Consider the following 27,913-nt stretch of genomic DNA (forward strand, 5'->3'; position numbering starts at 1 on the left):
CGGAATACATAGTTTCTCAAAAGATTATGAATAATCTTACGGTGATAACATGAAGATCTTATTTTTTCAGAGGAAAGATTCTGAATAAAACTCACCTCCGTCAAAACAATTCAATGATATCTCACGTTTAAAAATCTTTCTACTCACATTTTCAAGCCTGCAGCTCTTACTGAGACAAACTAATTTTTCTCCACACATTTTAACAAGCTGTCATTTCAAGAGGGATAGCGACAATAACTTAAAACTTGCAGATTATAATCAGGGCACGACCAGCTTTAAAATGAGGTATCACTCGACACCCCTAACCATTAAAAATTTTAGATGTAAATGGAACCCCTGTTCAGCGGTTGATGTTAAAGGGTTAAAAATACAATAAAAAATTATCCCTCTCGAATCAAGAATCGAAGGGTCCGAGCGTTATTTAATTTTGAAATCTGAAAATCGAGGTGCAAAGTTTTCATTGGGCCACCCTGTATTAGTTATCTCGTTCAATAGATGATTAATGTTTCGAAAAGTACAATTTTGGTGTTTATTGCATTTGACATTAACCTATTTATTTGCCATTACTTTTTCATTTCAATTCAACCTAGTTAAAGTTTTGCAAACTAGAAAATAGCTTCTCTGAGCGTGGGTGAGTAAATGTCAACTCACCACTAGGGTCAACATGTTAATTTTAATTTAGTCACGTTAAGAAAATTTAACTAGAGAATTAGGTAATTACTCTTAAATATTCAAGTGCTTAAGTCAAGTTGTTTCATCTCAACAGACTGGTGATAATTTAGTTAATGAAAGAAGGTTTAACGAATTTACTTGTGAAGGCTCGCATGAAGCAGAAAGAATGATAAATTCTTACGGGGTGTAGGATGTATATATCCGGAGAACTGTCTCTTGTATTGCTTAAACTATGGTGGGAAACTCTGATGAGCAATATTACAATGCTTTCCCTTAACAGCACTTAGTATATTGAATATGGTGTTCTTGAAAGTTAAACGTTTACGAACCATTTTTCTTAATTCTTTTAATAATTTTGTTTTCGGGTTCTTTAATGACAATTACTACCCAGTAAAGAAATTAATGAGCCAAATCACAAGGGACAATTAATACGTAGAATAAATTAGGAAATATGCCACAAGCACAAACCCAAGGAAGACAAATTGCTAAGATTTGATGGTTTTTTAGCATGGATTATTGATGACAAATGGAGACAAATGATGAAAAAGAGAGACGTTGAAATTAATCAATCAAAAAACAATAAAAAAAAGGTGTAACGATATAGTAACATGCATTTCGCCGAGATCGATCTACCATACAAAAGAATTCGTCAAACGATAGGTATTACCTTCAAAACGTCGGCAACCTCTCATGTTCATGAACGTCCTTCAAGCAAATTGCAAGTTTGATTTTTTATGCAAATATGAGAGTATTTTTAGATTAATTCAGGTGGTGCTTGAGTTATATTGCCATAAGCATGCGTCATCTGACGATACCACTTCAACAGTCCACAAGGCCGTACGACGCGACTTTGGATAAATTGTTCATTCAAATATTTATACGATACTTATCGTGTGCTTTTATCATATATTTGCTGTTAATCACGGATTAGTTAATGACATTATAACAATTTGCGATAAATCCATCGTCAGATGACGAGTGTATGGGATAGAAGCTTTAATTTGTCACCAAAGCAACGTTTTACTTGAAACAATTGTTTCTTAGTGCTATCTCTGCTTTATTCCTTAGTCCAAACTAATTTTTATATTTCATGACTGGAAAAATTACAGGTGTCATTATATTGACCGTGAAAATGTGAAATATACCATAAAACAACCGTATCATTCTTCAGCCGTGCTTTCTACTTCATCATTTGTGTTACTTTGATTGATCACCATATACAGGGTGTCCCACAAGTGTTTCATTATATTTCAGTGGGTAATAGTACATTGAAAAATAATATGACTCCCTATATAAACCATATTCCAATAATGCTTCATTAAGAAGATACAGGGTGTTAAACTTAAAACACACCTGGAATATTTCAACGTATCAGAGTATCAATGAACAGGCGAGCTCAATTATGTATTGAACAAAATGGCCACCAATTTGAACAATTTCTATAATGTTATAGCAAATTAATAATATTTAAAACAAACTTAATATTATTAAAACCATTTAGAGAATATCGTGCATATAGACGGTATTCAATTTTTTACTGGCAAACGATACGTCGGACGAAAAAGAGTCAAGTGAGCATTTTTCTTCTAAATGAAATTAAACTTCAAAAAATAATTTTTATTTTGATAAAAAGCAGTGGCGCACCATGTTTTTCTTTAAAAATGTGCTGAGAGGTGTCCGTATGCACGTCACTGGTGAAACGAAAAATAGCCCTTTTGCATAAATAAATGCGTCTACATTAACTCTCAAAACATGCCAAATTTCATTTACATATCTCAAACGGTTTTGAATATATCAATAAAAGTTAGATTTTTTAAGTAAAGTTTAACACCCTGTATCTGCTTAATGAAGCATTATTGGAATATGGTTTATATAAGGAGTCATATTATTTTTCAATGTACTATTACCCACTGAAATATAATGAAACACTTGTGGGACACCCTGTATATTGGATATATTCTTAGAATATTAATACCAAGCGAATGCATAATTCGTAAACTCCAAAGAGATATTTACACAAATACATACGTATAAGCACTCGACTAATGTAAATTATTGTTTAAATATTATCAGCAAAACGCTATAAAAAAATAAATACATCAAAGTTTTGCTGAATAACGTTTAATTCTGGAAGCTCAAAAATTTACATGAATGACTAAATATACGATTAGATAATAAATTTTACATTACTATTACATCCATGGCTGACAAATTTGAAAGCAATAATCTCAGGTTATTTATATTGCCAGTTTCTTTACTTATCTTTTTAATAAGGTTCCTTTCAGTATCGCGAAGGTGCTTGTGATACGTATTTTAAAATTATTATATTAGGAATTACTATAAATTTGAATCTGTCGGTAAGTAAATAAAGAGAGTTCCTTTTCCTCCCGCAGACAAGTTGATACGGGATCCGAGGAATAAAAACGCACTTTAATATAGGGTAGCAGCTATTTACGCTATTATACAGCTTGAAAGAGCCAAATGGAACAAATTTAACATTTGCATATCTCGACATGTACCGCAAAAATGCCGAACTGCGGCAACTATCGATTCTGCAATTACATACTGTAACGTAAAAATTTCATCCCTAAACTCAACATCCTTTGCAGGACAATTGCAACCCCCAAATTTTTAAATTTGAAGTATTGGTTTGTGATATCTCAAATGATAGGTCTTTTAATTTTCTATTCAAAATTGCTATGGTTTTAAACTTTATTGTAAAGAATACTAGAAACAAAATTAATTCATAATTGGCGACATTCTCTACAATAAAAAAAATAAGTAATACCATTTTGTTATTGATAATGTAATGAAGTAATAAAACAAATCAATCTCAATCTTTTATAAAATGGTTAAAATGTATGCCTCGAACTTCTAGGCAGTATCTTAACCGTAGATAAAAATGTCTCCGAACATTGATCAACATCTGAGATGTAACCGATCTCATTGCAAGCAGGATTTAGTTTTGTACACCATACTCTCCACATATCTCCATAAGAACTCCCATAGAGTAAGATTAAGTGATCGTTCTAACCATTTTAGCAATCTTCGCTTCCTTATTCAATGATCTGAAAAAGTTAAGTCGAGGCTCCTTGATATTGATTTGTCTTGTTAATTTATTACATTGTGAATAATAAAATGGTATTAGTTAATAAGTTTTTAATTTGTTGCAGAGAATTTCGTCAATTAGCTGATTTTTTTCCTATTATTCTTTCAAATGAAGTTTAACATTATAGCAATTTTGGATAAGAGGACAAGAAAATCTTTGAAAAAAGTTACTACAAATTTATATTTCCATTCAAAAATTTTAGGGCGGCAATTATCACGCAAAGAAAAACAAATTTAAGGATGAAATTTTTACATTACAAGATCTAATCTCAAAATCTAAAATTGACGTGTTTTGATAATTGTTCACATATGTGGAAATATGCAAGAATTGAATTTATTTCATTTGGCTATTTCACCTTTTACATGCATACACTATAGCTCATATGTTGAGCAATCTTTTAAATTATATTTTTTACCTATAACAATACGAATTTAATATAATCTAATCGATTAATTATTAATTAAAATTAAAAGTTAATATATTAATGTTAAGGTTTATTTGTTAAATGTTTTTAAACAATATTACTGTATATTTATACTGTATACACTCTGAAAATTAATTTGAAGGTATACTTCAGATCGTTACCATGTTGGAACGCCCACCGAATGCGTATTTTTTCTACTGTCCAGGGCAGCAGGTGATTTTCCAGAATATTTTTATAAACATATCAATACATAATATAAGCAATTTTTACTAACAGGCCCTTATTAAGCCCTCCGAAGTACACATTTCGAAGATTCATCGTAATTCTTCTATTTTTAAAGTTAGAAATCACCCTTGATATTATTGATTTATTTATATTTAACCTTTTGCAATTTTACGTTGCTTATCACTTCTTTCAAATTGTGCTAAGTTTTTCTTTAGTAACTGATTTGATAAATGAACACCCCTTGGGGTATTGAAATCTTTTCAGCCAATGCTATTGTAATGTACCCACTCATATCGAATGGAAACAACCAGACATAATTACAGAACAATTAGGACGTCACTATGTTAGTACAACAAATTCATAATTAACGAGGCCAAAGGTCTAAATCCATTTCACTGTAATTAAATAGGTTAAAGGTCTAAATCTACCCTTAACGATATCTAGAGATACGAAATAGTATATAAGAACACAAACGCAAGAGTTCAAAAAAGAATTCGAGAAAAGCAGTTAAGAAAGAAGCAACTAAGAAACGAAAATCGACTTTGTTCGTGCTAACAGAAATTTACAACCTGTGTTCGTAATCTTGTACCTTCGAGTTTGTTAAATAAAGGTGTTTTACTGAATTTGCGTTTAGTTTCCACCCTGTCACACTACACTATGAATAGCAAAGTCGATATCACACAATAATGTAAATAAACAATTGGGTTGCGTTACATATGAATCTTATAATAAACAAAATGGTCTAAAAAAGGGACATGTTGAAAATACATTTATAGCTTTAAATACTTTGACAAACAAGAAATATACTTTATTAATTCTAAAAAATATTTTTCTGGAAACATGTTTATTTAAAAATTTTAATTAATAGCTCTACATAAGAGCAATAGTGTATGCACAACGAATGGAATTCTGCTTGACATACACCAAAATTACTTAGGGCGGTTTTTTGCATTCAATTTAATATTTTCAAAACTATGTTGATTTTCAGTTGTTAAAAAAAGCAAAAATGCTGTCTGGAAGATTTTGTTTGCCTAACCGCGAAAAAAAAATTAAATCAATACACACTTTCATATGTATGTAAGATTCGCGGTTCAAGGGCGGAGAGAAAAAACACAATTCTTAGAGCACTTCTTTATTCTCCGTGGACCAAAAATGGAATCCCGATACAACCCGGTATCCATACACAAAACACATCCCCTCTTCGTGAAAGAACCGATAAGATAGAAGGGCTGTCCACCTTTCTTCCCACGGGTACCAAACCCCTAAACGGTATACTCACCTACGCTAAAGGAATTTATAAACAACCCTCTCTTCCCACGCAAATCTGGGGAATAGCTTGGTATCAAAAAACTTTACCACTTTCAGATAACTCCAATTAATGGTCTTAATATAAACAAGAAATGCGAAGAGATTCATGACAGCCCTTTTATCATTTTCTCACACTTATCTTGCGAGGAATTTAGAGCCAGAACTCCCATTAGCCCATGATATTTTCAGATAATTGATTAATTGTTTCAACATGGACAAAGAATGCTCACATGTACTTATTATGACAGAATTACAATTTGTTACTTATATAGGTATTTTTATTCAGAGAAGTAGTAAACATTTAGTACCTAGAACTCTGTATTGAAGATTACCACTATACGATATATTTCGTATATGTGATCAATATAACAAGAATATTATTTTAATAGAAATGGACTGTATTTGTAAACAGCAGTATAGTATTGCAGATAACACTATGAAATTACGACATGGAATAAGCAGAACATTACAACGTGTTATCACTAGTAATTCTTATAATAATTTCTTTAAACCACTCAATTTAAATCGTCAGGATTCAATTATTATTCTCAGTACAGTGTTAGTTTTATATTAGTTCGGATATTGTACTGTTGTAGGATCTTATTTTAGTGTCTTTAACGAATATATTTATTAAATAAGGAGTATGCAGGAGCATTTCTGTAAGTGTGCTATCGAAATTTACGAAAATCGTAATTAGATACTACTGATTTTTGAATCATAAGCATATCTATCCCATATTATTCATCTACCATGTTGTCAGTAACTAACAAAACTATACATTACAATAAAATTGATGGTCTTTTATGCTCGTATGCTGCAACTAAAAACAATTTTAGTTCATTGTATCTAAAAAAAATACTGCGTTGAGGAAGTAACAGATAATAATGTTTTATTAATATACTAATAATTTTTTAAAAACTGAACTTTTTAATTATCCGTTTGAAATTCAATTACTTTGATAGAGACCCAAATTTTTTTGAGCAGCATCAAATTCATAAATTTTGAAACACCTTCATGGGTTGTTCGCAAAATGACTCAAATTGAATAATTTTTCTTTAGCTCAACATCCGAACTGAGAGATTTTAGATCATTCATAATAATATACAGGGTGGGGCACCAAGAACGCCTCGGGGTATTACGTCATTATTAATAATTTGATCGAAAATTGTTTATAGAGGTGTATGTAGGACCTTACAAGGTACATTTCAAAAATATTTTCATTTATACAGGGTGTATATAAAAAAAAATACATCTCAAACATATGTTTTTTTAATGGAACACCCTATATTTTATTACATATTTGGAATTATAAGAGGAAAATAGTACAAGTTTGTATAACACACATTAAGTCTAAAACAATCGCTTCTCGAGAAATTTTAGAAAATATAAAAATGCCAAGAGTTAAGAAAATTCTTTTTTGCTAGGTGAAATGAGTTACTTGGCTATTATTTTTTTACTAAACTGATATACAGGGTAAGCAAAAAGAGTGGTCAAATTTTACCCCCTTATAATTTAGCATAACTGTCTTATTTCAAATGAAATATATATGTACATTTTTATGTATTACTTAGAATCACTAATTAATTCCCTTTCAATTGATACTATAGTGTTCTATACCTAGCTTTTACCGTTTTCCCATAATATGAAATGTTCTTTAATTTTCAATAATAACATTAAATAATACAAAATATTGTTAGGTTATGCCTCGGATTGGTTGCAAAAGTCAATTCGTGCTTGATAATCTGTTTCATATAATTCTTGATGTAACTGTATATGATAATGATGAAATTTGAAACTTTTTGCAATCCTTCCGACTGTCCTACTTAAATCCAGCTGTATTATTTAATATTATTATTGAAAATTAAATAAAATTTCATATATATATATAATCTTTATTTCATACGAAATAGGCTATCGACCATACTGGTCTTTCTGCCCTTGTTACATAACCAAGTGCCTAAGTCTACACAAAGAGTGGTCAAAACGGTATACATTTGGAGATGTAAAAAAAAAAAAAAAAAAAAAAAAAAAAAAAAAAAAAAAAAAAAAACTATTATTGTATATCTTCACTCATTTCTTCGTGCAACGTATTAGGAGGGGAGAGAAAGTGGGAATGTCGTGTTTGTCGTCTGAGGCAAAGTGGGTTAAGTATTGTCCAGTTGTGTCGGTTGTTTTTCCATTTTGTCTGTATTTGTGATAGTCTGTCCGTTATTTTTGTCATGTTCGTACGCTCGTATAGTAATTGTGTGGAGGGGTTGTGCAAAGGATTATCAGGGTGTCTTATTTTAGTGATGAGTCTCAGAGCGATTTGTTCTGTTGTCTGTATATGTCTTTTGGTTTTTTCGGTAGCGTTTGTTCTCACTATGTGTCCATAGTCTAAAAGGGGTCTGCAGATTGATTTGTAAATTCTTGTCGCTGTCTTCGTGCTGATTCCCTTGTTTTTGTATGTCAGTGATCGAAAGTGTTTTGTTCGTCTCGTAATTTCTGTCCTTATGTTTTGTACATGTTTGTTAAATTTCAATTTGTGGTCTATAGTTACGCCCAGGTATTTTACGTCGTTAGTGGGGTGTATTGTATGTCCGTCTGCTGTAAGTGTCGGGGAGTTTTCCTTAGTTCTGTGATTTGTCAGTAATAAAATTTCATATTATGGGAAAACGGTAAAAGATAGGTATAGAACACTATAGTATCAATTGAATGGGAATTAATTAGTGATTCTAAGTAATACATAAAAATGTACATATATATTTCATTTGAAATAAGAAAGTTATGCTAAATTATAAGGGAGTAAAATTTGACAACTCTTTTTGCTTACCCTGTATATCAGTTTAGTAAATAATTCATTATAGTTTGAAGATTAGTTTGAACTTAAAAAGTAATAGTAAAAAAATAATAGCTAAGTAACTCATTTCACCTAGCAAAAAAGAATTTTCTTAACTCTTGGCATTTTTATATTTTCTAAAATTTCTCGAGAAGCGATTGTTTTAGACCCAATGTGTGTTATAAAAACTTGTAGTATTTTCTTCTTATAATTCCAAATATGTACTAAAATATATGGTGCCCTATTAAAAAAAAACATATGTTTGAGATGTATTTTTTTTTTATATACACCCTGTATAAATGAAAATATTTTTAAAATGTACCTTGTAAGGTCCTACATACACCTCTAAAAACAATTTTCGATCAAATTATTAATAAGGACGTAATACCTCGAGGCGCTCTTGGTGCCCCACCCTGTATGTATCATATTACTAGAATGATAAGGGGCAAGTTAGAAACGGAATGAATATTTTCGGTTGAGTCGCAGGCGAAGTCAGTAATTTACGCCAACGAAATAACATGTGTTTTCGAATTATCTACAGGGACATTATTTTAAGACAGTCCCGCAATTCATAACTTTCTTGTTTAAAAATAATTGTTTTCTAATCATGAAAATAATAATCTCAAGTAGTTTACGAAAAAGAGGAAATAGACGATTTTATTACTTTTCGTATTTTCTCAAATAAATATTTCATAAAAATAAACAAACATAAAGCGAACGCGTTCTCGAGATGCTTTCATTTTGCTTTCAGTACATGGACAAATCCAAAATTGGATTCATAGAATTGGAATCTAGTGAACAATTGGTACTATAACTATTCTGAAAACTCATGAGACAACACATACAAATTAATTATTGAGGCGGAATAGAACGAAACACTTGCATTTGCCAAAAATATAGCACCGGGTAAAGATACGAAGAAAGCCGTAGAGAGACTTTAGACATTAATGGACAAAAAAATGACATAGTTTTATGTATGGAGGTTAACCCCAAATACCACCATAAACCAATTCTTACTATCAAAGTTGTATGTACAATCATATCATCAACACTAACAGATGGACACACAATAGAATGAAAAAATGATGTGAAATACATGGGAATAACAATCGACAAAAAATGTAAATTTTCAAAACATGTATAAACATTAGACTGGAAATCACCAAAAAAACAAAACATTTTTGAACATTAACATTTAAAGACAAAGGCGTCAGGACTCAAACTGCAGCAAACATATCCATTTGCCGAACACTAATTAAACTATGGATACATCCTAATGTCTAATGCAACGAAAAAAAAACGATATATCCAAATAACAAAACAGATAGAACTAAGCCTAATTATATAAATAAGACACCTCAAAAATCCGTTAAACAATCCACCCAACCAATTATGCACTCTACCAACACACATATGACAAAAATAAGCAAAAGACTGCTACAACGGCAGAAAAAAATGGAAGGACTATTCTCACAACTCAATTATACTAAAACCCGTTTGTTTAACAAGACAGACAAGACGAATCCTGCTTCCTCTCCGTCGATCATCCTGTTGGAACACTTCCAAATTTAAAATATAAGTTTGAATTGTATTTATGTTTAGTCCAAGTTACGAATATGCCCCATAGACAGAAAGACCAATATCATTGAAAGCTTTTTTCCGAGGAAATAAAGATTGTTTATACAGGATATCCCAAAAACTGCAAAATACTGCAACAGATAGAGGAAAAATACTGAAAAAAACCCTGGGGGGTTCTTCATTGAGTTATTAAGAAAAATGGGTTTTATAAACTTGGCAACATTGCCAGTGAGTAAAAGATTGTGATACTTTTTTAATTTTGAATTAATTTTAAGCCATGATGACAAAAAGGATAGTACATTTTTTATCTAATGACTAAACAAATGAACATGATTGAAATTTAATGGAAACGTTAATTTAATAAATATTCAAGATTGTTCCCCTGTATTTATAGTCACATTTGAACTCGGCGCTAAATATTCGTTTGAACTCTGCTCAGAATTTCAGAGGGTATTGCTTGCATTGCTTCCTGAATGTTTTAGATTAATTAACGACGATTTTGAACTGACCTTCTATATGCATGCACTTTGAATACATCATATTTTTTTTATTACTGTTACTTTGGCCTTTGATTTCACATTTTACAGTCAGTAAATGTTAAAGACGTATGACATGGTTGCCGAGTGTATTTAAAAAAAGAAAATGTGATCGGATTTTCAAATTTCCGAATTTTAATTTATTCGTTATTTGAGTACTCAAGGGCGATTTTTTTATGGGAAGTTTTAAGCGCCCTTGTATCTACAGAATAAAACATAGCAGGCTGTAAAAGATAGTAGAACAAAGTTACATTTTCATCTTTCCACCCTATATCTAAAAAATAGAGTTTCCAGGAATTTGGTTGGCATTTTTTCTCCATTTCTTGGAGGATCTTTCAAGACATAGTGGGAAGGCATTCAGCCTTTTATAGGATACTTTGTAAATTATATATTTCTTCTTTCTCTATTATACAGGGTCATTCACGGTGAGTGTCCTATTAAAAGTTTACGAGGTTCTAATATAGCTAGAGATCTGAAATTTTGGATACTGATGTAATGGAGTTTGATCTGTTGAATTAAAATATTGGTATTGTTGCGACGTTGACAAATCTATGTGTAACTAACAACAACTTTGTTATTCTAAATGACACACCCTGTATTTTATTACATTTTCGAATTTCCCGGAAGATTTAAACCTCAGTTTATTTATCATATGCCATAGCTATGATGAACCGTTTTCGAAATAATTTTTTTTGACTGATTTGGCAACAAACAGTTCTAAATTGAAAAGCGCATATCTTTTCAGCTATCACAGTTAGAGAGTTGAAATGTGAGCTACAGACTCTTATTAGTTATCTGTATCTTTTAATATTATACATTTTTTGGATTTACATACAGGGCGTGGAAAAATTAGTGCGATATCAGAAGGATATAAATATGAGCATTAATTGAGAATCTTAAATAGAACACCCTATATTTTTGAATGGCATCTGAAAGATCAATAAATTCTCTATCGAAAAGTATTATACATTAATATAATTGTTTTCAGTTGTTTTTGAGATATTGGCAAATATTAGAATTTTTAAGAGTAAAAGGCACCGCTTAGTAGTTGATTCGGTTAGGAGGAGGCTACGGGTTAACAACGGAAAATAAACGAAATTGTAACATCCTTTATAATAAACTAGATCTATGTAACATAAATAAAATTAAAGATTTTGCTGAAAATGGCCACCGTTTACTTGAAGACATTCGTGGATTGAATTCAGAACATGAATGTTTGTAGCTCACTGCACCAATGAAGTGAGTGCCAAACTTACTTTAATGTTCGGAGATCGATGGATACGACGTCTCGGTCCGTGGAATTGGCCACCCTGGTTACCAGATCTTACACCGGTTGATGCTTATTTATGGGGTGTCATTAAAAATAGAGTATACTGGGACGAGGTGCAAAATATTGACCAATTATAGGAACGGGTGAGAGAAGCATTTGATCTGCTTGATCCAAATGAGCTCCAAAGAGCTACAAACATTCATGTTCTGAATTCAATCCACGAATGTCTTCAAGTAAACGGTGGCCATTTTCAGCAAAATCTCTAATTTTATTTATATTACGTAAATCTAGTTTATTATAAAGGATGTTACAATTTCGTTTATTTTACGTTGTTAACCCATAGCCTCCTCCTAACCGAATCAACTAATAAGTGGTGCCTTTTACTCTCAAAGATTCTAATATTTATTTCGAAAAGGATTCATCATAACTATGGCATATGATAAATAAACTGGGGTTTAAATCTTCGGAGAAATTCGAAAATGTAATAAAATACAGGGTGTACCATTTAAAATAACAAAGTTGTTGTCAGTTACACATAGATCTGTCAACGTCGCAACGATACCAATATTTTAATTCAACAGATCAAACTCCATTACGTCAGTATCCAAAATTTCAGATCTCTGCTATATTAAAACCCCGTAAACTTTTAATAGGACACTCACCGTGAATGACCCTATATATCTCTCTCTACAATAAGTTTGATATATCATAGAAAATTTGACACAATAGTATAAGAGAGCCTAATTAGTTTTTTAAAAGTTAAATTTGTTCTAGTTTCAGCGGTCCTATAGTTTTAAGTAAAGCCTGTGGCTCAGTTGACGAAAATAATAAAATTTTAAGATTTAGTTAGGTTTTTCAAAAGTATTATGATAGTTATAGGATTTTACTTACACATGATCAATACAACAAACACATTATTTTGAAAAGAAATGGAGTGTATTTGTAACATTTAATTTATGCACGTATGTATATTTATGTTCGCGATTCTCAAATACGCCCAATATTAAAACAATTTGAACTAAATAATTGAATAGAAAAAGCCGCTAAAAGTACCTCTTTAAATAAGTACCTATTTTTATTTAAGAGTATCATAAATTTAATACAAATCAATAATGCCCAAAATTAAGCATTTATACAGTTGCATTAGATAAGCAGGTGCAATAAGCCTTTAAAAGAATCTCTCCTCCAATAACTATTTTGATTTGCGGATGTCACAAATTTAGTACAAATTAATCATGTCCAAAATTAAACTATCAGGGAAAGGTTAAATGGTTTATCACATAATGAACGTTCGTATCGAGATTTCCAGTGACGTTGGCTTTCAAAATATAATCATATGATGAATGTGGATTGTAACAATATTAACTCAGAGCAAAGGCTAACTAGGGTACTCAGGTTACCACAACTTCAAGAAGTTCCCAACGGTAATTATGTCGAGCGATAAGCTCTATTTAAAGTGTAATTACTTTCTTGGACTCTTATGTGTTGTTTTAAAGCTTCAATCAATCAATTTACTCAGTGCTACCCAAGAACATGAGTGACATATCACTTTAATCCACAAAAAGTTAGTGTTTTCCTCTTTAAAAAAATAACTTCTTTGATATTGAAATACGTGATTCTCTACAACAAATTGCTGATTGTTTTGTTTATGTTTAATATAAATAACCGCAAGCTTTCGGACCCATGGGCTGACTAGGAAGAGTGACGATTTTCGCGCAAAATGACGAAACTTTGACATTTTTGACAACTTTAAAAAGCTGCAACTCCCTTATTTGTTGTTCGATTCTGATCAAATTTTCAGGATATATGAAGAAAAATCCTCTCTGCAAGAATGTTAAAACCACATTGAAAAATTTCTACCGCACAAGAAGTTTTCAAAACGGAGTTTTTTTTAACGCTGGAAAGCACTCTAAAAGTTAAATTTTCAAAAGTTGCTCAATTGAGTGTCGGTTTGAATTTTCATTATACAGAATTTGAACAAAATCAGTCAAAAGTTACGGTTTACAGATTTTTTTTCCGGCTGTATGAATACTTTTTTGAGTGACTGTATGTACATATATTATAATTGTTTTTAAATTGTGTTATATGTTTGTTTTTATTTGAATAAGAATGTTCTGGTTGATTATTTTAGGTTTTGGTTCTATTGAGATTATTGAGATTTTCATTTAAAAAATTTTTCGATACGCGATGCGACAAATACCGATACATATGCCACATCACTACATTGCTGACTGCTTTTAGGTTATGTTTTATGTTATTTACGATTTTTACTGGTAGGTTGGAAGATTTTTCAACGATAAATTTTTAACTTTGCTCTCATTTCATTGTGAGACATTTTTAACAGGAAATTTGACGACTTCTGCTTTTTAATTCGTATGATTAGTGATTTTTAAATCTCCCGTTACAATACCTTGTGAACCCGTTTCGGCTATAAACAAATCGATAAAGATAAATTTACAACATTTTTTGCAACGTTTTCAGTACTGAATTTTATTCCATACAGAATAATTGCATTTAAAGAGTCTAAAAATAGCGTTTATGAAGTGTAGCAGAAGAGTTAGTTCAGTTTCTAAATTGCACCAGAGTATTTGGGATTCTGGTAAGGAAACGATATTTGTTCGTTGACTAATAAATACGCTAACGTATGTACATTTGTATGTATTAAGCGATATAATTAGTTCCCATATATAATCAATATGAAATTGACGGAATAACTTGCCCTCTCTTTTCATCTTTGATGGAATACGTGGGGAACTTAACTGTTAAACCCTAAGCAAAACTGAGAGTTCAACAATTTGGTTCTCCTTTCTAGTGGAAACTCATAGTGCCTAAATTAAACTTAGGTGTAGTATATTTTTTGTTTTTATAACTGTCTTTGGTTTATAATTTGGATTTTGTGTAGCCTATCTCATTTTATTGCCGTGAAAGCTTCAAATACTCCAAAAAGTTGACTTTAAAAATGGATGTTTAGTGGGTAATGTCGATACAAGTGTAGTATGACACACTAACACTGAACTAAATATGCTATTTCAAAATGTTTATTTCTAAAAATTAGTGTTTGTACTTAATACTGTAACAGTCAAAGTAACAGTACTACTTACAACTGGACTTGCAATCTTTAGAACTCATTAAGTGCTAGTGATGAGATAATCAAACTCTTTATAAAAACTCTTATGTACTAGAATGACTACAGCTAATAGTAAGACAGTTTACTTAATAGCAGCTCGACTCCTTCAGCAGCTAGTGCTGGAGACTATTTAAACTTTGTTATGTGCTATCAATGTCTCGTCTGAAAACAGTCAGTTTTTACACATTCTTAAGACTGCTAACGTGATTTCACTCTAAGGCTGGCCATATGAGTAATATTAGACCTATAGCATTTTTGTCTACTGTTTCCAAAGTCTTTCAAAGGATTATTGAGTATAGCATCCTAGGATTTAGTCATTTTGATCTTGTCTCCATTTGCATTTGATATTTTAATTTATATACGTTTTTTTGTATGGTATTGCAGGGATCATTTTTATAGCACTCCTACCACTATTCTTAGAAGTAATGGCGGGAAAGCAAGAACTACAGAAAGTCATTCAAGGCAATGGCCATTTTACCAAACAGTTATATAATGTACTGGCCCAAAAGCCTGGAAATGTGTGTTTCTCACCAATAAGTGCTCATGCAGTTCTGTCAATGGCTTACCAAGGTGCTGACGGCACAACACGTGCTGCTTTTGGCAAGATATTGGGAATGTCAAACCAACTCGAAGCTGCCGTCGGTTACCAAGATGTAATAAAACATTTAAATAATGTGTCAGATGTTCAACTTCTTATGGCCAATAAGGTTTATGTCATGGAAGGATATGCATTGAAGCCAGCCTTTAAAGAAGTTACTGAGAAAAAATTTTTCTCTGAAGTTCAATCTCTTAATTTCAAACAATCTACAGCTAGTGCTAACACCATTAACCAGTGGGTTGAAGACAAGACACAAGAGAAAATTAAAGATTTAATAAGTCCTGACATTCTGGATGAGAGTACTCGACTAATATTAGTAAATGCAATATACTTTAAAGGAACCTGGGCATCAAAATTTAATAAAGAGTTAACACAAAAAGAAACATTTTATCTAAATGATAATGATACAATAGAGGTGGAAATGATGAACACCAAGGGAAAGTACTTTTATAAAGAAGATGAAACTTTAGATGCAAAGGTTTTGGAATTGCCATACTCAAATTCTGATGTCAGTTTGCTCGTGATTTTGCCAAACAAAAAGAATGGAATTGCCGATCTTGAAAAGAAGCTCGCCGAGACAGATTTGACTAAAATTACGGAGAACATGTTTAAGCCTGAAGTTGTTGTCAAACTACCCAAATTTAAAATCGAAACCACTATCGATTTGAATGAACCCCTGAAAAAGGTAAGTTAGCTAAGTGATTTCCCACTTTTCATTTTCTTAAATTCATAATTACATATGAATGATTAATTGCGTTGTATGCAAATGAATATTTATTAATTTATGTGAAATTACTTTAAATATTTGAATGAAAATTTGTCAGTGTTGATACCTAATATACACACATATTTCCCAATCAAAAATCTGTTTCCGATTCAACCAGAAGCGTGCTTACCATCAGCACATTGAAAATTTTTCATAAAAAAACTGGTGCATCACCAATTTTTCCGAAAAATATAATTTTTGGAAATAATTCTAAAATATGAAGCGAATAATTAGGAACGAGTCTTGGTCTTTGCTGATATTTTACTTTATTAAATTTGTTCAAATGATACTTAAATTGAAAATGGTTAGTGAAATTAAAAATATAGACTATTTGAAATGAAAATTCTAATCTTTTTCAGATTGGTCTTGGGGAAATTTTCAGCAGTAAAGCTAACTTTTCTGAAATGCTCGAGAGTCCGGAACAGTTAGTTGTCAGCAAAGTTATCCAGAAAGCGTTTATTGAGGTTAACGAGGAAGGTACAGAAGCTGCTGCGGCCAGTGGTAAGTTTCAAATAGTTTCAATTTTGCTTTTTAATGTATTTAGCAAATGTGCACGTTAAGATATATGTACGTACAAGCAATACAAAACTAGCCAGTTTTATTGAATCTTGAAAATGATATGGATCAATTGTTTGATACTTAGCTTTGGTTATCAGAAATTCAGTTGATTATGGTCCTAGAACTGTTATAAATACATGTTTGAAAGAAGATTTTTAGAAGGGTTTCCACCAAATTTAGATATTTGTATATATAATACATGATCTGTACATACAGATTGGCCTAATTTTTAATATTGATATTTACAATTCATATCAAATTTGAAAGAACAATTTAATATAAAACTGCACATGTCAAGTTACTGGTTCATGAATGAAAAATTGTTCATATCAATTTGTAATTTGGTATGTTTAAATATCTTAAAGTGTATTGTTTTCAATTTCGCCAGAATGCCTGAGTGTCACAGCTTTGCTTATTGTATGTTTATGCATGCTTAAAGATTGGGGTACTTACTTTTCTATTATTCCTGCCATCTTGTTGCTTTGCTAATGGGTACACACCTATACTAACATTATACCATAAAGTCTACCTCTAAATTGTAGATCTAAAGAAATTATTCAAGCTGTCTTTAGCTTCTACGTTAAAACGCCTGCAAATATTTTGTTATTCGTGAAACTCGCAAAATTAATCACGTGAAATTGTTTGTATATATGTATAGACGGAAAAGATTGTTCGTGAACTAATATAAATGCATTTTATGAATTCAATTATAATACTTAATAGTTTATTATTAGACAACAACTAGTGTTTGCGAATGTAGAACGATTAGTGAAAAAGACCTGGAATACGAATTGAATCCGAATCAGATCGAATACAAAAAAAAATAGTGTGAAACCTTTGGCAGCTTTCGAAAACTTTTTTCGAGTCGTTTCTAAAGACCCCTCCATACAGAAGGAACAAGGGGCATCATTTGTTATTCCTACATATTTCCAAATAAATTTCGATTCAGTTACTATATTTCTAACATTAATCAATAACTTGCTTGCTCGAACTATAAACTTCTAAAAAATATTGAGGACTTTATGGATAATTACTTCTCAATATGTATGGCATATTTTAATTAGGCACGAGAATTGTAGTTCGACATAATTGACAATAAATGTTGCTTCTATCTACACAATACTTTAGATTTCTGGGAAGTTTAGGTTGTGGACAGTTTTAGCCTACAAAAATATTTTGAGTTAGATTCAAGTAATCAGTACTATGCTATACAATACTAGCATGCAAGTGTGAAATTTTCTTTATCTCTGTATTTGCATATAAATAAGAGTTGTTTAGCTGTTTTCGTCGCAGAAAATGACCTGTAAATAAAAAATATCCTGTATTTTTTATACTATTCTACAGGGTGTCACAAACATGATGTGATTCTATTTTTATGTTTCAAGCGGTAAGGGATATGAGGTCGGACAACATAAAACCAAATCCGTATAAAAAGAAATTAAGAGTTTTTGATATTTCAGGGATCAGCTTTATTAAGAAAAAGTGGTGTATACTTCTTGATTTACAAAATAGATATACAAATTATTGTTCTGAATATTTTCTCGTAAGACTTATGAGCTACTATACTTTTCGGACAAATGTCAATTTTCCTTAATATATTCAAACACAAAAATATTTTGGCAACCCTGAAATCAACTTAATAAAGAGTTAAAAAAGTGGAAACTTTTCCTGAGACTCTGTCCTCTGACCATTTTGAAACTAACAATAGCGCAACATATCATTTAAGACCCTGTAGAATCAATCAATTACAATAGTGTGTCGTGGACTACAAACATTTTAGTGGGGTGTGCATATACTAAACTTATGAATGTAAGTATTATTAACATCATATTTACAGAATATTTTTTATAATTATGTCTATTCATGAATTAACTTTGTTGTTTTTTATAGCTGCGATTCGTACCCGGAGGTCCGTTAACACACCAAACACATTTTTCGTGGATAAGCCTTGTGTATATGCGCTAATATGTCAAAATCAAGGTGAACCATTTAAAAACGTCCTATTTTATGGTAAAATTGTGAAACCTTCACCATTTGAGACCCATTACGAAATGCACAATGAATTGTAAGGCGTTAAAATCTTGACGTTTGTTTTGCAGTTATTAAATGCTGTGTTACTACCTCATTATTATTTAGACCGCAAAATCACATTCTAGCACGACATTATGAATTTTTGTTACTTATAATTTTGGAATATTATATAGGTTATCTCTCATACAGCATGGCACGTTTAATAATAATAAATTCTACATTAGGAGAGTACACTTTGTTAAAGAAACGAAATATTACGGATTCTCTTATTTCCTATTTAACACATTTTTCCGCGTCAACTGATATGTTATTCCTCTTTTGAGAAATTAGTACCAACTATTTTTTTTAGTTCAAACTTAGAGATATATATTGTGACCGTAAATTAATTATAATAAAAGATTGTCATAGTGACCATGACATATGGAAACGAATTGGTTGGTATGAGCAGCATTCTTTAATTAAGTTGTACGTAAAATACTACATTCACGATTTATAAATACAAGTAATTCGATAACGGCTGAAAAAAAAAATGTTTACTACAAGTATCACCAGTTCGGATTAGACTCCCCTCCTCCATTTCCAATAAAGACCCCTTGATTGGTATTTGTTGGGGGCATATTAAACCTTGTACTATTTTTCTCCTATTTACACAATTCCTATATTTTCACTAGAAGTTCTGATACCTGTATACGAATGGAGGAATATCTCATTCGTAGCGGAGAATATTTTAAATCATATTTGTAAGTAGGCACCTATTTCATTTTGTTCAATATTTTTTTTAAATAAAGTTTTAAATAAATTAAGAAATGTAATGAAATATTGTTATAATATAATTGATGAATTGTTGATTGTGGACCATAAGGGGTTTCATTCTGTTTTAATGATAGTTTTAATTCGGGGTATTATGTGGTATTGTCCATGGATCATTGACTATTCAGAACAGCAGAATTAAGCGAAATCGCCAGTTGTGTGCATCTCTTGGGATTTCTACCAAATGTCACACAGCTTTTCCAACAAATTTAAACAAGAACTGACATAATTTTTACTTTGACTTTCAAGAAGGTTCAAAATTGTCGCCCAACTGGTACCTCTGCTGAATGAACGTTCATAATATAAAATGTCATCGTCAACGAGGTGTTGTGTGAAAGCCCTAGCATTGCTAATTCCTTATTACATACAAAAAAAAGGTTTCGGGTGATTTTTGGCAGAACGTTAAAATATTAAGTATGAACTTATTCCATTTGAAAAATAGCATTCCTAAACACAAAATGCCCTTTTTAGTTTTTCGATTATTTAAATAAAGAAAATTTTAAAGAAAACTTGATAAAACTTTATCACCGCAACTTAAAAACTACGCCATCAAATTTTCTAGAGCTCGAGATTTTAACCATAAACCACAAGTTAAATAGTTGAATTACGTTTTCGAGGTAAGTACTTATATTTCCTTCATACCAGAGCATTGTCGCTTTCTGTACATGATGGGCCAATGAAAACGTAACAAGGCCGATTTTTTATTTTTATGCTGTGCAGACAAAAAATTGCTGGGAACCATCAAAATATATTTCGAGCGGGAAATATTTTGCGTATACTTTCAACCTTCCCACTTTTAATCTCGATGTGGGTTCTAAGATGCACATCTTAAATAGGATTAGGGATCAAATGGTACCTCGTTTTCAAGGTAATCGAATTCTCTTTTCAATGCTTCAAAGTTCACTAAATTTCATGCAGTAATTTTCAATAAAACACGTTTAAAAAAAATCAGTCAATAAACGAAAGTAACGCTTTTGTCATCTTTCTAATTAGTACGATTTTTATGTGAGAAGTGCTTTAAGTATGTTCTTTTTTTAATCACACTTGAATCAACTTGAAGCCGGGAAACATTTAATGTCAGTTCTGTTTATCCCTTAATGAAATGCATATACAATCCACTTTGATACGTTTAAAAGAAATATTTATTTGATGCCTTAAAGTTTTGAAATTGTTATCATTTATCAGTGTCTTGTTTACAATTTTATCAGCGAAATTTTAGTACTTATTTCTGCTATGGAATTTCGTGTTTCTAACGAAAATAAATACGGTAATTTTTTACCTCTTTTGGAAGTGGATGTGATGAATTATTTACATTCAATTTATCAATATTTAATACCTCAAAAGATTTTGTTTATAATTATTTCGACTCAAAAGTAATCTTTCTTTTGCTCAGAATGGTCTATTCAACTGTGTTAAGAGTATCGAATATTGAGAACCTTATGAAAATTATAGGTGCTCTAGTACTACCGTACTGTTATTTAATAACCTACATCGAAATAAGCATGTTAACCGGAAATACGTTATTAACCTAATAGCTAAGTTTAGGGGAACATGAACGGGCAACAAATTAGAAACGAATCGAATAGTGAAAAAGAAGCAAAAGAAGTTGCTATTTTGGGCCATGTCAATATTGACCCTAGGTTATGTACCAGGCAATTACATGCAATTTCTGGCATTTCCCGGACGAGCATTCGAAGAATTTTGAAAGTCCATAAAATCCATCTTGTGCAAGAATTAAATGAAAATGATTTTGATAAACGTTTAGAATTTTGGCAAATAATTATGGAACGGATAAAAAATAAACAGAACTTTTTGTTCAACAGTAGCTTTTCAGATGAGTGTTCGTTTTTTTCTGAACCGGACTGTTAATCGTCATAACAGACGGTATTGGTCTGATGAAAATCCATATTTATTTCGTGAAGTTCACACTCAAGAAATTCAGAAAATTAATGTCTGGGCTAGAATTTATGGTGATTGTGTTGTTGATTTTTTTTTCTACTAGGAAATCTAACAGAAGAGATATACTTGCAATTGTTAGAAGACACTGTCGATTCCATATTAAAACAAATTCCTGAATATTATTACATGAATGCATTGATACTTCAATAAAACGAGGAATCTAGTTACCATGCTAACCATAGTTAGTGGTATTTGAAGTAAACTTTCCTTGGTAGATAGATTAGCCGAAGTCAACCAGTAGAGTGACCGACAAGATCACCAGATTTAGGCCCGCTAGACATTTTTCTGTGGGGAGAGTTAAAGAGCAAAATGTGTAATGCTTAGCCAGAGAGTCTAAATTGTTTACATCAACGGATCATTGATAAATGTCGAAATATTACACTTGCAATTTTCCAGAACGTCCCAAATCAATTTGGACAAAATCTCTATTGCTGAATGAAAACAGAACAACATTTTGAACACTTGTTAAACTAGAAATTTAGTAAATAAAATTATAGGTAAATATTGAATGTAAATGTTTTCCACCATCCTTCCTTTATAAGGTTACTACTGTTAAAAATTTAAATTTTTGGCCAGAAAGAATGCCCTTTTCTCATAAAAATTATTATTAAAAAATGTAAGTTATGAATGGAAAAAGCATTATTACTTCTTCAATGTTAGCTTGCGTTACATTTAAAATTTATTTTATCAGACTATTGTATGAAATTCAGAGAACTTGCAAGTATTGAAAAGAGAATTCGATGACGATTAAAATTAAGAATCAATTGATCTCAAACTCCATTTAAGATCTGGGGGATACATCTTACCCCTTCGAGGGGTTGGAATTGGCAAGGTTGGAAATATGTATAAAAGATTTTCCCTTCGAAATAAAAATCGACAGGTTCCAACAATTTTTTTTTTGCAAGTGATAAGTATGATAAGTCGTCCTTGTTTCGTTTTTATTGGTCTACCCTGTATATTAGCTTTAAAACTGGTAGAACATTGTAATTCTTTATTTGATAATGACGGTTTTCTATCGATTAGGTATGGTATTCTTGACTCGAATGCTTTCTATACCAGGAGAACCTCTGGAGTTTCACGCTGATCATCCATTTATATTCTATTTGATTCATAAATTTGGCAAAGTCAGACAAATTTTGTTTAAAGGTCGATTAGAACGAATTACGTCAACATAATTTGAATTCATTTTTACATTTTTTATCACGTGTAACAACGCGATACATGCGACTTTTAATTGCAATTTAGATTACTTGAAGTTAAAATGAAATTCGAATATATACAGGTACTAATTTTATGTATCTAAAATTTTATACCCAGACATTTAATTTCATATAAGTATATTTTTTTATATATCGTTTATAATACCTGTATTTGTATGATTAATGAATAACAAAATATACTACTCATCATAACAAATGGCAACAACTAGAAATAATGCAACTTGCAAGTGAGCCGAAGTTTAGAAAGTCTGCTAAAATTCGAATAACTTATAACTACCTTGTAAATTTACACCCACAGAAACTCATCTGGGCATACTTCTAAGGAAATGGTCAATTGCCACTTAGACTCGCCGTACCGGTCATTTTTATACCACAGCTATGTACATCTTCAATTTTTCAATCTTTCTTGTGGTAGTGCAGCCAGACGAGTTTAGGTATTTTGATATGACATTTCACGTGTAGTATCGTTCAGTATATTCAACAATGCACTCATTCTGAAATAGTTGAAGAATTTTATCGGATACTCTCCCAATCTCTCAAACAACTGATGAAATTGTCCATTGAAAAGCCTGCGGCTTAAAATTGGCCGAACCCAAAATCGCCTTCCTTTAGATTTCTTTTTTCGTTGCAATTTTTATGATAAGTTTTATATTTACTTTCACATTTTTTTCTAAATACTAATGTATATTTTTTAAAATTTAGTAGATCCTTTATTTTTATATTCAAGTCCATGAATTTCATGTTATTTTGTAACTTTATTTTACTATATCAAATGCAAATAAATGTTGTTAATATGCAGTACTTAACCCATTGCTAAAATAATTAAATATATTTAAAAATTATTTGAATTTGTTTATTTATAAATATTGGTATCATGCGTTTTTGTTACTTTTATTATTTTGCAGAAAAATTAGGAACAAAATATAATAGAAATGTTCCTCTCCAACTATAGTTTATCGTTATAAGGTAGTAATTTCGCCTATGTCAGAAAATGTTATTTGAAATTTATTTTATTGATCATTTAACTTCAATATTGTTAAAACTATTGAGAATCTGTATAAGGTAAATAGGATAAAATGAAAAACTTTAATAATACCTATACGGGGTATTATACTTAAAACAAATAAGTTATTGCTTGTTCATGAAACTTGAAATGAAATTTTAAAACGACATAAGGAGTTAAATGAAGCTAATGAATAATATCTAAATATGTCGTTAAAAAAGGGCGGATGTAAAATTCTGAGAGCGACTACGAAAAAAGTAACGCCCTGTAAATTACTTTAACTAATTGTTATTTTAATTTGTTGGTAATGCTAAAATGATTATTACTACCAATTTTGAGTTAATTACCTTAACAAATAACAGAGACATGAATGAAAATTGAAAAAACTTAGGACATGCCTTTATATGAATTGTTTATTTTAAAGTAAGCTCATGACTCATTTACTTCCTTTTTTACCTTCAATAAAGAAACACCCTCTATTTAAAGATATAAGGATCACCTTTCTTTAGCCATTCTATATGTTCCATAATGTACATATACAGGGTTATTCACGCTATACGGCGCGGAATATTGTGGCTAAAATACGAGGCTTTCAAAAGGTTTCCCTTTTGGTCTATATGGGGATCTATTATGGCTATTTTTTAAAATTATTTTTATATTATACAGGGTGTCCGAAAAGCTCAAAAAGTATCAAAGTTGTGTTTTTTTAAATGGAACCCTCTGTATATTATTGCATTTTTGGATTCTACGATCAAAATAAATGTCTGTTTTAATAAGGTTTACAATACCTAAAACTTAAGGTTTTTTAAATAATTTGAATTTTATCAAAATTTGACCTAATTTTCATGTTTTAAACACTTAAGAAGTATTTAAGTTATGCAAGTATAATTTACAGTGCAGTGTAACAATAGATCATATTTTATATCCCAATCATGATAAACTTGCCATTTTATACAGCGTGTGCAAAAATTAAAACTAATGAAATAAGAACTTTAAGTGACTATAACTTGATTAATTTAAATACAATGCTATATTTTTTAACTTACCAGGATATGTAATTTTTAATTACCTGTTGAATGGTATTAGGGTGTTCATCACTAAGTCTTCGCGTTTTTACAGAATACGCTAAATCATTGTTCTTTGCGCCATTTGGTGTTATTTAGTTCAAAGTTCTAAATCACATATCAACTATAACATAAAACAGAAAAAAAATATTCATAATAGATGTTCGAAATGTCTATATATGGATATGATTTTGACAACCGAACAGAATTTTGCATGTGGGTGTTAGATAATGTGACAGAAAATGAAAACTTTTTCGATGAATATAATATAATGTGTATAATAATAGCCCCTAAGTAATTTATGTGTTACTTAGGATTTCACTCAGTAAAGATATTGTTCTTGTGAGTGGCCCTCGCGCGAATCTTGATCTAACAATTTGGTTCATTTTACAATACAACATGTACAGGGTGTCCCAAATAAGATGTTCCGTTCCCTTATCTTCAAAAATATACAAGTTGCATCAAAAAGTTGTCTACAAAAGTTGAATAGTTTTTAAAAATCTTGTATTAAGTCATAATTTGACATATACAGGGTGTATCACTTTTGCGGTGTAAACATCAGTTTCATTATTTTAAATGGAGCCCCATTTTTTTTTGTATTTTCGGCATGCTCGTCAAATCTTAATGCAACTTTGTGTGAATCATCTTATGTCTAACATTTGCCATTTCTCAGTTATTTTGGAAAATTTTAAAATTTTGACATCTTCGGGATACTACGGAAACCCAAAGATTCTTAATATTTTTCTGTTTTTACAATACACTGTTGCTTATTGATATAAGGATAGATGTAACAAAGTTGTGGGCAATTAAGTTGGGCATCATTTGACGAAAAAATATATAGGCCATTGTATTTGAAATAAACAAGTTATTGACGTTAGAAATAATGCAATTTTGGAGGCATATTTCGGAGGTTGTGAAAGGTTTTTTCCCAAATTAAAATAAGTCAAAACGTAGCTTATTAAGTCTTCTTGTAGCCCTAGAAGGCCGATTCCAAAGTTCGCAACGGTTAGAACATAGTATCCATTTCCGTAAGACCGTGCAGATGTCAACATTTTTTGAATGTTCCGAAGAAACTGGGAAATGATAGATTTCATACATAAGATACTTTACATAAAGTGGTTCTAAAATTTGATGAGAAATGTGAAAATAGTGTAAAAAATAGGGAGTTCCATTTAAAATAACAAAGTTGATGTTTATACCGGCAAAATGGTACACCTTACATCTGCCAAATTATTATTTAATAAAAAAAACTTTAACTTTTGTAGGAATTTTTTTGACGCAACTGGCATGCTTTTCGAGACAATGGAATAGAATATCTTATTTGGAACATCCCATACATCTAAGTTACACTACGGCAATATGTGCTTGTAATTGTACAGTTGACTTCTGCTGCAAACGTAGTTATGAAGAGAATGATATCAAGCATGTCAAATTCAGTTTTATAATTTGCCATTGTTAATATTTTGAATGTTGAATGTATTCCGTACTCGGAAACTGATTAAATATTACCTCGGTCATGCGTAAATCCGACGGCCTTACTGCATCTGAAACTGCTTATAATACATTTTCCCCTTGTAGTCGTTCTACTTCTTTCAGATGTTGAGAAGTTGATTGAATTAATAAATGAATAGAAGTTATATAGGTACAGTATTCAAATGTAGTATTTTTTAATGCAGGAATCATAATGGACGAGGAATGTCTACTGATAGTTGAAGAGTTTACGGCGGATCATCCATTTCTCATCGCATTAGTTGCAAATCAGGATAATTTCGATATCGTTTTGTTTACCGGAAGACTTTCACTCATTCCTGAGTAATCGTAAACAATTATTCAACTACTATTTTAGTATTTTATATTTTTTAATCTCATTATAGATAGAGTACCGGTCAAAAGTGGATAAACTTTCAATAATTTGCTGTTATTTTATACAGTGTAGTAATATTCAAATTTAACACATATAGTGGCTACAAAAAGTACTTATACTTCTTGTGTTTTATCAGTGGAATTGATATAATAAATCTCAACGATAAAGTTAGTTTGATTGAATACTATATTAAGGATACTACAACATTCCAGTATTAAAATAGTAAAATATGACACAGGAAAACAATAAATATTTTAACAACCTATAAAAATTTATTGAAAAATCAAAATCTGAAGCCAAAAGGGTATTCGTACATCTATTATAGGAAAAACGTCATAAATAAATAAATAAAAATATGTATACACACACACTACCTGTCAAAATTTGGATACAATTAATAGAAAGTGATTTTTTCATTGAATATCCTATGATTCCCTGAACATTTTCCATTTAAGCTCATACCATTCAAAAATAGCCAAGAGTTAGATTACAATTAATAATGTTGGCGAAAATTGGGAGAATAAAATCTTAAAAACATTAAAGTTTATTTTCATCGAAAAAACCATTATTCACTTTAATAATCATTTCCACGAGTCGCGGCATCCTTTCCACCAGTGTATTTAAAGTTTCCTATTGTATCGATATCCATGTACTTTCCAATTTCTACCACAGTTTAGTTGTCGATGAAAAATACAAAATTTGGATTTTCCGGATAATTCTTCCAATAAAAACTCGATTGGATTGAAATCAGGTGATTGTGGTGGCCAAATCATCCTTTTCAACGTTCCAACATTTTCTTCCTCTTCCAAATTGGTTCGATATAGGTGAGAAAGCTACTTGGAATCATTGTCGTGCTGAAAGACGAACTCAGGCCCAATAAGTCGGCACCCCGATGAGATGGATTTTTTTTATATTCCTCCTTCATAATTCCATCAATTTTGACGCAATCGCCGATACCATTGCCAAAGAAACA

At 30.9% G+C, this 27,913-nt stretch overlaps 1 protein-coding gene across 11 annotated transcripts in view; it reads left to right on the forward strand.

Annotated features, from left to right (window-relative positions):
- Nucleotides 1–2,888: 2,888 nt before the first annotated feature.
- Nucleotides 2,889–27,913, forward strand: part of LOC136340822 (antichymotrypsin-2-like) — an 83,413-nt gene continuing 58,388 nt past the window's right edge. The window contains exons 1-4 of one of the 11 annotated variants that reach the window (XM_066285199.1): nt 14,242–14,539; nt 15,452–16,350; nt 16,791–16,932; nt 18,880–19,866. In XM_066285199.1, the coding sequence (XP_066141296.1) occupies nt 14,479–14,539; nt 15,452–16,350; nt 16,791–16,932; nt 18,880–19,058 (1,281 nt within the window). In that variant the 5' untranslated portion in view covers nt 14,242–14,478 and the 3' untranslated portion in view covers nt 19,059–19,866. Of the gene's footprint in view, nt 3,030–6,245; nt 6,398–14,176; nt 14,214–14,241; nt 14,540–15,451; nt 16,351–16,790; nt 16,933–18,879; nt 19,867–22,812; nt 23,852–26,752; nt 27,065–27,913 lie in introns of those variants that run through there. The other 10 variants (XM_066285203.1, XM_066285201.1, XM_066285205.1 and 7 more) reach the window with 10 other exon arrangements.

This window comes from Euwallacea fornicatus, chromosome 8, assembly GCF_040115645.1.
Source record: "Euwallacea fornicatus isolate EFF26 chromosome 8, ASM4011564v1, whole genome shotgun sequence".
Lineage (NCBI taxonomy): Eukaryota > Metazoa > Arthropoda > Insecta > Coleoptera > Curculionidae > Euwallacea > Euwallacea fornicatus.